The sequence below is a fragment of the Scomber scombrus genome, chromosome 7 (assembly GCF_963691925.1).
Source record: "Scomber scombrus chromosome 7, fScoSco1.1, whole genome shotgun sequence".
In the NCBI taxonomy this organism is placed as follows: Eukaryota; Metazoa; Chordata; class Actinopteri; order Scombriformes; family Scombridae; genus Scomber; species Scomber scombrus.
Window position 1 is genome coordinate 15476561 of NC_084976.1, and position 11585 is coordinate 15488145.

At 38.4% G+C, this 11585-nt stretch overlaps 1 protein-coding gene across 1 annotated transcript; it reads left to right on the top strand.

The window, feature by feature from the left end:
- The first annotated feature begins 4126 nt into the window (after window positions 1–4126).
- macc1 (MET transcriptional regulator MACC1) lies at window positions 4127–10531 on the top strand. Its single transcript, XM_062423071.1, has 6 exons — window positions 4127–4245; window positions 5270–5392; window positions 5486–7536; window positions 7741–7929; window positions 8033–8515; window positions 8565–10531. Exons 2-5 carry the CDS (start codon window positions 5278–5280, stop codon window positions 8234–8236), a joined length of 2559 nt encoding a protein of 852 aa, XP_062279055.1. The 5' UTR covers window positions 4127–4245; window positions 5270–5277; the 3' UTR covers window positions 8237–8515; window positions 8565–10531.
- Window positions 10532–11585: the final 1054 nt, after the last annotated feature.

Genomic DNA, 11585 nt, shown 5'->3' on the forward strand with positions numbered 1-11585 from the left:
TTAACCATAAACTAATGTATGTGCAGTGATATGTCTTTTACTGATGTGGTGTATTCAAACTAGCCACAAACCATTGAAAGAAGGTAAAACATACAAAGTCTTTTAGTAATCATTAAAATGGAGCAGTGTCCGGATGTCTCTGAGTGTACATTCAGATTTTTAACACTTCCCCAGACTGTTGCAGCATCACCTGGTCCCCAGAGGAATGTCCTGCCGCTGGCTGCATTTGAATGAAGTTGGCCTCAGTGAGGAAACACACAAACGCCAGGATGAGGAGGGTGAACTGCCAACCATGGATGAAGGCCACAATAACAGGTAACATCAGAGACTGGGTCCAGTAACCTAGACATCAGGAAAAAGAAATGTTATCCTACAATGGGTGATAGAAACATTAAAGCAATGCCTTGGAAAATCATAGTTTTATCAGTGATTTCGAATTTGTATTCTAATTTAATTGAGTTTAAGCAGAATCGCAGTCTTGACTGAGGCTGCATGGAAATGCCAGCATCTATTGATCTGATGAGATATATCAGGTTTTCAAGCTCAACCGGCAAATCACAGTGTGGTGGTAACACCTCTCGTCAATGATGCATCTGTGGCCCATTTTGTGGTTAAAGCCACCAACCGCACTGTCATTGTCATCAAACCAACCAATCTCCCGGGAAAGGCAATTTGATGGGACTCAGAGGTTAGTCAAAATAATTAACAGTAATTGCTGTGACAGTGACAGGGGTGCCCTTATACAATGCTTTTAGCAATTTACATTCATTTATGTCACAGGTGGTGTTTCACCTGTCTAACTGAGTGGAATACCTACAGATTAAACTTAACATGAGAAGCTCTGCTGGTTTCACAGACTTATAGCCACTATCAAATCATGTATAACCGATGAAATACATAAGCGTACAGGATTGAAATGAACTACTTCTCTATCTGAAAACAACCATGTTAGGGAGCTCTTTTAACAAAAGACACCAAAAAAACATTTTTCTCCTTTGGCAGCATGCCACCACACTCTGTGATACAACCCATCCAAATGGTTTCCACACACATGATGGCAGCCAAGTGACCTACCAGCAGGTAAGCCCTGAAAAAACATCCTATAGTAAAGTAGGATAGTGTTATTTGTGACCAAATGTCTAAAACAGATTTAGCCAACCCTTTCAACCACTATGAATGACATTGACGTGGCAACACTTTTACAATATGTTTCTGCTGCATAATAAAAGAGATACAGACCTGTTTGGTCATCAAAATGTCCCATTGTTGCTGAGGCTGAGCTTGTGCCGGTCTTCTACCTTCTGGTGTGTGTTTGGCAGCTTATCATTTTATTCTGGCTTTTTAAAAACAACCACAGTTCAAATTGCCACCCAGATTTCCCAATAATTCTGCTTTGTTATAAACAGACAGGGCCTCACTTGCTACATTGTTGAAAATTGAAATAAACAGATACAACATAGACTAACCTTCTCATTTTAGAATAACACGGACATGTCTGATCACATGAATGGTAGAGAAATGGCTCCACCAAGTGGTTAAAAAATATACGATACCCATCTCTAACTTTGAGACTTAAATTCAATTTGCTTGCTTAATGTCTAAAACACATTATATTATCTACAACATGCCAACTTCCCATAGAAGCAGTCTAGTTCTTTACTTGATGATGATGCATTTTAATATTCAGGGAGTTTAAAAAATGTTGCGCAAAATTTGCACAGCCTAAAAAAGGAACATAATAGCCTTCAAATCACAGGAAAACCACCAAAATTTGAGTCATTGATTGTCATGGAACAACTCAAATTGGCAGGCTTTGTAAAAAGTTTAATTTTTTTAGGAAAATGTATATAGTTATATTGTTGTTGCATCAATTGCAATATGTATTAATAGAGCTTAATAATTGCTTTATTACCGTGAAATAATAAATAATGATATGGATCTTTTTTGTTCACAGTCCATACTGGCATTGTTACTTTCACCTGAATCAAACATTTTAAAAGTATCGTATGTGCAGTAAATTGAAAAGTGTGCAAAATGATATATACATCTTAACATTGGTAATAGACCTTTTTCACAGCAGACATTTTTACTTGTCACAGCAAGAAATGCACAGGTGCAATTAATAACGACATTTATGTTCTATTCATATCATGACAATATAATTCAGCCTTTGTTACCCTTATTGTTTACCTGTACTTTTCCTACTGTGAAATGTCAAAATGAGCCTGGATTTACTTGACTTTTCCCTGTCTGTGGAACCTCAATCCAAATCTATGGGTTCCCAGGTTTTTAAAGGCTCAATAATTTCCTGAAACAGCTGGACACCACTAATATTTAGCAAACATTAGTCAAACAGGAGTAAATGCACCATGTATGTAATTTTGATTATAAATTGACAATGGAAGTTTGAGGTACAGAGGAATAAGCTATATCAAGGTTTGAATACACAAGTAATACTTTTTTAGTAGTATCAATTCATTTTTGCTAGCTGTATCATTGCTTTTCTCAAAAACAGCCACAAGGGAGCAGAATTTGCTCACAAAACTACAGCTTCTTCTGTTTCAGATACTTAATACATCAGACCCAGTGCTAAGAGTAAAATTATTGAAATTGTGTTCTGTTGAACACAATTTCAACAGAACACAGAAATTGTGTTCTGTTGAAATATAGAGGGTATGCACATTAGCTTTGTTTAATATGTATAGCAAGAAGTTAACACCAATATGCACAGCTCAGGATCACAACAAATGATAAAAGGCAAAAGAGTGACACATGGAACTACAAAACACAAAATAATACATTTAAACATTTAAGAGGTTTTATGCTCAATTACATGTTAAAAAGAGCATTTTAACCTCTACAGAAGGGAATGTTTTCTTACTCCAGGCTGCTGCAGCCAAAGGCCACATTTGCTACATAAAAAATCAACATTCATAATCTACTCAAGAGTACTTAACTGCATTCCTTGAACACTCTGGTGTTGGATGCCAAAGTCTGCAGAACTGTGTTGACAACAAAACTGAAGTGACATTTCAACTGTACAGACCTTCATCAGCAAAGAAAAGTTACATTCATAAAGTTTGTTTCTACACTTGTTAAGTTTTTACTTTAGTTGTAGTGGTTTATCTCTATATATTTGTATATTAATTTACTTTAAATAACAATCCTACAGTCTAAATTGGTGATCTATTCAGGGATTCATCACAGTAAATGTGTATAACCTGTTCAATGAGATAACATGACTTGTGTCCTTGATGAGATTAACCTCTTAGCCATGATGACTTTGATCTATAGTCACTCAAAACAGCAGTGATAATGGCCCAAAGTAAAATCAATATAACACTGTTTCCCACTGAAATAAGCATATTTTACCAAATTAATGACAATATGAGAAACAGTGCACGGGCACACTTGGCCTTATTTTCATAATTTCCATCTTAGTAACATCCTGCATACACATCACTGCAGCACCTGAATCAGGGCTGAAATATTAGAGCAATTATCAGAAAATTAAATAATTAATCGTCTTGAGTAATTTTATAAAGAACAATGTTCCAACAATCGGATTCCAGCTTCTTGAATGTGAATATTTTCTGGTTTCTTTAGTCTTCTATGATATAAAACTGTTTAATTTTGGATTGTGAAGTGTTGCTTGGCAAAAAAGAAAGAAAAAAAGACATTTGAGAACGTTTTCTTGGACTTCAGGAAAGTTGATTGACATTTTTCACAATTTTCCTACATTTTATAGATCTAGTAACTAAATAATCGAGAAAATAATATACCGAATAATCAATGATAAAAATAATTGTTGCTGCCCTGGTAAATATATTTGAAAAACTACTAATCTTCAGGCCAGATGCTTGCTGTATGAATTAACCTTGTTTCTTATGTGTCTCCACTGTCAACTGAGTAGCATTCAACCTCGATGACAGATACCCTTTAACATGCTTATCGGTCCTGTCGAAAACGCAAGTATCGCTCAGTTTCAGGTGTTGTAAGTCTCATGCGTAAATACAGAGCTGCATTGTGGGAATTGTAGTGACCTAACCATCTACAGGCCACTCCTTCGCCGGCGCTCCTGGATCGTTTTAAACTTCCAGTCCCAAAATGCGCCGTGTCTGAGAGCAAACAGAATAAAGAGCTGTAACATGAGAGGACCAGCACTCACAGATACGCCCTAGAAAATAAGCGTAAATGATAATAGAGGTTTGGCCGGAGCAAAACTACAAACATCTCATGCCAACGGTGAGATCAAACTTTTCTTTGTCGCGTATTTGATTGTTTTTCTTTTCGATTTGTAATAATAGGAATTTGTATGTATAGGTAATGCGTAATTAATATGTAACTACTGCTGCCTACCCACCTGTTGAGACGCTGACACTGATACCTGTCAGTAAGGCTGTTGTAGCCCTGGTTAATGAAGCTGAAGCTGTGAGATTTTATATCTCAAATCTGCGCTGTTGGGTGTTAATTGTGTAATCTGGATTATTAATGAATGCCGGATTTATTTACAAGTATTTCATCAGATTAAATCTACACATAGAAACAGAAACATGGACAAGATTACTGTCAGAATGGTGTATTTGGTAAATTAACTCTAGTACAGGAAATTCAGTACACTGTATTCAAAGTAAGCCTGCCATACAGTATCTCGTCAGAATAGACATTTTTACTTTGTGGCACTGCACTTTGATCATAGCAAGAAGCGCTGAGAGAGCCGGCTACTGTGTCATTGGCTTGACAAGACCAACCTGTTTTTGTGCAGTGGCCTAAAGAAAACACATAATTAATGACTGACTCACTGTGACAAGTCATGAATGGGTAGTGTGTTTTTACGCAAACAAGTGACAGTCTGAAGAGTTCAGGCTTTATTCCACATTTTGGAACAGTTTGCTGTAGCAGGCTGAAGCCCTGCACAAAGCCTGAGGCTCACTGTGCTAAAAAAAAAAGCTGGTTGAGGCAGAACAGTAGCTTTACTTGCAGGCCATTTATTGTGTTTGGAGCTGTCATATGTCAAAGCATTTCACAGTGTGAAACACTGTAGCATGTATCTGCTAAAAATGACTTAAACAATGAATAGATTAACTAATCAGTTAATCGGCTTAAAATTTCATCTTTAGATAATGTGAGTGACATCAATAAGCTGGATAATTTGTATACAGGACCCCTGATTGCATTGTTTAAGGGGTAATGTTAGGCTTTTTAGATCAGCCATAGTGAGAGGAAAAGATACAAGAAATTTAAAAAATATCTTTTTTATGTTTAACAGATGAAAATATGGCAGCCGGAAGAGAAAGGTCCTTCCGTCGTGTTGGGAGTCTCATGCGGAGCAGATCTGAAGGGACGCTGATTGACCTGGACGATAATACCTCAACCAGCAACAACCTGAACGGTAAAATCCTCTTATAGAAACATAAGCAATATGTTCAAATTTGAAAACATGCTTATTAAATAGACATCCTGAGAAAATTCTACTATCTTCTAGGTGGATACGTGTCAAGAATCCCACAGAACTCCGAGTGGCCACTTTTACAGCCAGAAGTTGCACATGAGTCTCAGACTAAAAATCCCTTTTGGAACAAACTGTCTGGATCTAATCCTTTTTTAGATGACATTGTACACAGCAGCACAGACAAACATATTTCCAACAGATCTAATACAAAACAGGACAATGAGAAACATCTGGGCACAAATAACGATGACACCAGTAGCACATCTTCAGATGAAGGCAATGTGGGGAACTTTTTGGAAAACAAACACAAAGTCAGCAACAGATCCGGGAGATGGAGGAGTGCTTCAGACATTCTGGATGATCTGGAGAGAAAGGTGCCAAAACGGGAGAACAGCTTCAGACCGCCCCAGCCAGTCCTGAACCCAGATTTTGAGTGGCTAAAAGATGACAGAGAGGCCTATAAGATGGCCTGGCTGAGCCACAGGCAGTTAACCCGCTCATGCCTGGACTTAAATCTGATGAGCCAGAGCCCTGGGTGGGCTCAGACTCAAGCTACTGACTTTCATGTAATCTGCAAAATTGGCAACAGTGGAGGCTCTGTTCAGTTACCAGAGTCAGAAATTAGCATCCACTTCCCTGAAGGCCATGTTGTTCCTGGGGACGTCCAGGAAGTTACTCTGAAAGCAATGCTAGACCCTCCTCCTGGACTTAACAACAACTACATGACAACCATGAGTCCACTTGTGGAAGTGGTCCTCAGCAACATCAACATAAAGGAATACATCTCTATGGAGATGAAGCTGTCAGGAGAGGTGAAGAGTGACCCTTTAAGTCAGGTGATGACCACTGTGGTCGGGCTGGTGTCCAACAAAAGAGAGGGACCTTATCTCAGAGTGAACGACTGTTACATTTACAAAAACATGATGCAAATGAAGCTCCAGGACCTGAAGACACATTTTTATGTGATTGCAGTTGCAGAGGCATCTGCCATCCAGGCCCCTGCTACATCAGTCTGGGATTACCTTGACCGCCAAATCACAGTAGCAGTTTATGGTCCCAGGTACATCCATCCATCTTTTAAGGTCGTAATAGTGGTCTGCTGTCATGAGAACGTTCCACCAAAGCTTCCTTTTTCAGATATCTGCAGAGGAAACAAAAACCTGCCTCCACTTGTGCTGCAGCTCTGGGGAACACATCAGTTTAAACCTGATGAAGTGAATGACCTGCATGTTGCTATCAGCGTGGCAGGTGCCATGTTTAAAATCAAACCTGAGGACAAACTGAAAGAAGTGAGGCAAAGTCAACTCAAAATAGGGACAGTTTTACATTTACCGGTTGCATTGTCTTGTGCTGGCAATGCAGAGATGACTCCTTTTAAATTAGATCTACAAGTGAGGGAATCTAAAACTGCAACTGTCACACATTTCCAGGTGTCTTCCCCTCCTGCAGCACCCATCAGATCTGAAAAGCGAGTGCCAAGGCAGATAGAAAAGCGAATTGAAAAGGCAAGAAACTCACCGATTCCTGAGGAAAGTGTTCCAGGCTTACTCAAATTTATGGACAGACCTGTGAACATACCGTGGTACGGCGTAGCCCTAAAGTCAGTTCTCCGTCAGCCACGCGTGGAATATCTCCTGGAGTACTTCAAGGGAGATACAGTGGCTCTCCTATCCAGGGAGACTGTCAGGTCAGTGGGCAATTCAAAGGTAAAGGAGTGGTATATCGGATTCCTCCGTGGCAGGACTGGTTTGGTTCACTGCAAAAACATCAAGGTCATAACCAGAGACCAGGTGATTGACTTCACCGGTATTCGGATCACCACAGAGGTGCTCTTGGACAACATGACACTGCCCTTCAAGAAGCTTACTTACATGTACTCCGCCATCCAGACACGTGTCACTGAGCACATAACCAGCTGGAGAGGTTTTGCTGACGCCTTAGGCTACCGCAACCTATCACTGGACAGCATCACACGGCGGCACGCTGAAACTGAAGCTGATAAGGTGGCCTGTGTGCTGGAGAAGCTGAAGGAAGACTGCCACACTGAGAAGAGCAGGAAGAAGTTTCTACATGAGCTCATGGTTGTAAGTTGAGAAAATACATGTTTGAATTCCGATAGTTTTAATGTTAGATTTCTGGGAGACTGTAAACATTTGGAAAATGCTTTCTGGTAATTTTTTTCAACGTAGATATCTCCACAAACCTCACACATATACGCTGTTTTGCTTCTTGTCTTCTTGTGCTTTCAATGGTTATGTGACAGTCTATCTATTTGCTCATCCTCTAAGGGTCTGTTAAAGATGGACTCTGTGAATCTTGTGGCCCAGCTGATTCAGACCACAGTCATCCTGTCCACTGCTGTGGAGCTGGGGATTCGATGGCGGGAGCTCGCTGAGAAGACTGGAAAACTCACCAGCACACAGATAGCTGGCTATGAGGCACCACACCGAGGAAAGAGTGGAGAAGTGGGTGCTCAGGTAAGTTTACTTTAATTTCGCTAACATTATGAATTTATACAGGAAGTGTTTTATGAACACTTTATTCTAAAAAATGAACTCTGTATTTCCTCTGTTGTTTCAGTCAATGTGGAAACCTGCCTATGACTTCCTGTACTCCTGGAGTCTGCGTTATGGAGACAGCTACAGGGACATGATCCAGGATCTCCACCTGATTCTAGACAAAATGAAAAACCCTGCCACAAGACAGTGGAGGCATCTGACTGGTGCCCTCATCACTGTGAACTGTCTCGATATCTTCCGAGCCTCTGCATACCCAAAAACCTAGACGCTTCGCACTCTAGTGATGAAAACAGCCTTCACGCACTTGGGGAAACAGAGTGGCAGGTTTTTGTACACAGCAATACAGTTTTGATGAAGATGTGATGTAGCTCTTTTTTGTTGTCATATAGCTGTGATTTGTTGCTCATACTTTATACAAAGGATTAGAAGAAAATTACATCTGGTACTTGCACTGTACCATACCATATGTTCTCACCATTCTCGAGATGTGAAGGAATTACACTTCAACTTGAAAACAGAGGAAAAGAAGTGCAGTTTGTCATTTGTCTGAAAATGTGACAAAACATTTAAGGACAGGTTGACAGGTTTTCAAGTCTATCTTAAAACACGAGTCAGGTGCCAATAAGAGCCATGAAACAGGTTTTCCTTGTTTCAATCATTCCTTTTGTTCAAACTACAAGATTCCCACCAAAATTCACAGTCCTCGTTTTGAGCTAAAGTGTATTTAAAAGTTTATCTTAAGATAATATGAAGCGTCAGCTGTCTGAGTCAGTTAAATAAAGTGCACATCTTCAACAGTTACAGTCTTCCAAAATATTCCCTCTTTGTGTCTCTATGGACAGTGTTTTCCTCTTCAGCTGCGGTGGAAGGATTGCAACAAAAAGAGAGAATGTGGCACTAAAAAGACAAACTTTGAATGATATTGACTTTATTTGACTAATTTGGATGGCCAAAGTCTAAGATTCAAACAAACTTAAATACATTTTTGAGCAGGAGGACTATAGATTTAGTCTCCCATCACTTGCATTTAAAGGGCATTATAAAGGTATCTCTTAATTGCTAGTATGAACAGGAAAGATCACATCAAGAAAAACATGTCACTGTTCATTTGGACACCTGACTTGTCTTTTAGGACAATTTGGAAAAATTGTGAAACTATCCTTTAAAGCAAAATTTCATTTTGGTAGATCATTTTCAGCTTTTGAAGAAATTTAAACCTAAACTTACAGTAGTAATAAACTGGGTATCAATAATCTAAAGCATTGTATCTTCTTCTTTTTTTTTAAACATCTCTTTACTGTTTTAAAGTAGGCTAATATTAATTATTAATACAGCATATCACATTGAATGTTCTCTTTCTGATTTTTCATGTATCCACATAGATTTTTAATTATTTGGCTGCTCAAACTTAGACTTAGACTATATTCAGTTTCTTTTATTATGATCCTCATCACCATTTAATCTTATTATAATTGCATCAGTGGGAGTGGAAAGTTTTCTGTATCTGTAAGCAGGTGAGTGGTGTGTTCAGGAAACCAATAAATGTGAACACTGCTGCAGACTTAAAAAGGGTTGCAGTGCACTAACTTATGTGTAGATTTGTGTGCTAAAAATGAGAATGCTCTACCAAAGTGAAATAAGGTTAATACGTTTCTTGATGCCAGCAAACTGTAGATATATTACAACTAATGTCATAAACTATTGTTGCCTTGAATATTAGTGTATTTCATATTTTTATACTGTTATGTGATATTTTAGATGTGTACAAACTAGATATGTTTGTGATGTATACAATTTTAATCATATTCACTGTAATGTCATTTGATCATGTTTTTATTTGCCAAATGGAAACTTCAGTGTTTAGAGTGCATTACTCTATGTCTTCTGTTACCTAAATTTACAATTGATACCTTTGATACCAAAACAGAGATGTGTTGCACGATATATGAATAAATATTAGCTCCAGTAAACTATATAACATGTTTTAGTAAAATGGCAAATACTTAGAAGCCAATTCAAGAGCAGACAATGACAAATACGGCTGTATTGGTAATTTAAAGTGTCTGATATTTAACGTCCCCTGTTACATTAATATGAGAGTTTGCATTTTGCAATTTTCCCATTTTGGTAGAATTAAATCAGACCAGTGAAACAAATGACTTTCCCTGCGGTGTTTTCCCTCTGATTTTCTCTGACTGTTTGCATTTCCCTCTCTCTGTTTGCTTAAGCTAGTTTCGGTTGAGAGCATTGTGTGCTGGTTCACTATCAAACAGACTGCTGAGCTGACTTTACTTTGGCTGACTGAATGCACCCTGGGAAAAGTAAATCAAGTCAGGAAAACGGTATCAGGCAAAAGAGTGAGCTGATTCAATCTCCAAGTGTGATTGTGTAAAGTTACTTGAAGGCCTAAAACTATTCTGAAGGCCAGTGATAAACAGTGAAGGATTTTTTTTCTTTTATTTGCATGAAAGACATTTGAAAGAATGTCAAGGTCAAAATGTGATATGACACATTGTGTTTGATGTGAATATGTGGACTAAGTATCCTTTAAGAAGCCAGACATCTGCAGTATAATGAGAAGATAAAGTTATTTGCACATAACTCAAGAGTTGTTATATTTTTTCACATTTTGTATAAACATTCATGAGGCAGAGTGGTCACATCCTTCTTTCTTTTATTACAAGTTAATACCTCTTTTACATCCTGGTCAGCCAGAATTGTGTCATGTCTTTGGCAGTAAGTAAAGAAAAACCTGGGAACAGTACCTCATAATTTGGTGCAATACAACAATTTTCAGATTACAGCAAAAACTTTTAAGATGAATGTGATTTTGTCATTTTTCCTGAAATGTAAAGGAAGCCCAGCCACTGAAACATGAAATGGAAACAAATTACAGTAATATATCCAAAGCCTTTAATAGAGCAGAAACCCACCACATCGGGGAACCAGAATAATGAACTCTCTCTGACATGAAGTGAGTTGCTCTGGGCTCACTCCACCCTCTATGACAGACAGGACAAAGGTGAAGGTTATTTCAGAGGATGTATGCTCTGTTCAGAGTCAGTTACTGCTCTGACACAGACTTATGACTCATGACAGACAAACATGCGTTTACACGGATGAACAATGAGCTGGCGAGCCAAACATTACTCATTAAATACTGAACATTGTCATGGTAGCTTTCAACATACAGTATTACAGTATTGTCAGTGAAAATGGCATGGTGTAGTTGTTTATATTATTATATAAAAAAACTGTAAGTAAACTTTGCTTTTGCCATAGCAGGAAAGGGCTGAAGCAGTAATGTTACAGTGAAATGAGAGAAACAAATGAGTCTGACTGAGGCACCCAATTTAAAAATGGACACTGCCTTATTAGGTCCCCTTTTTTTCGGATGCAGCGAGGCGTTTAACTGTGTGACTAATGAAATGTGACTACTTTTGTTTTGGGAGCCTTTTATAGCAGCAGTATGTGAGTGCAGATAGCAGTTTATTATTATGAATATTGCTGGCTTTCTGAAGCTCTATACTTTGTAAGCTAGAACATATTCCACCTCCTGCTATATATGTTATTTATAGATCATTTAAAGCAATACTGGGAATGTATGTGCTGAG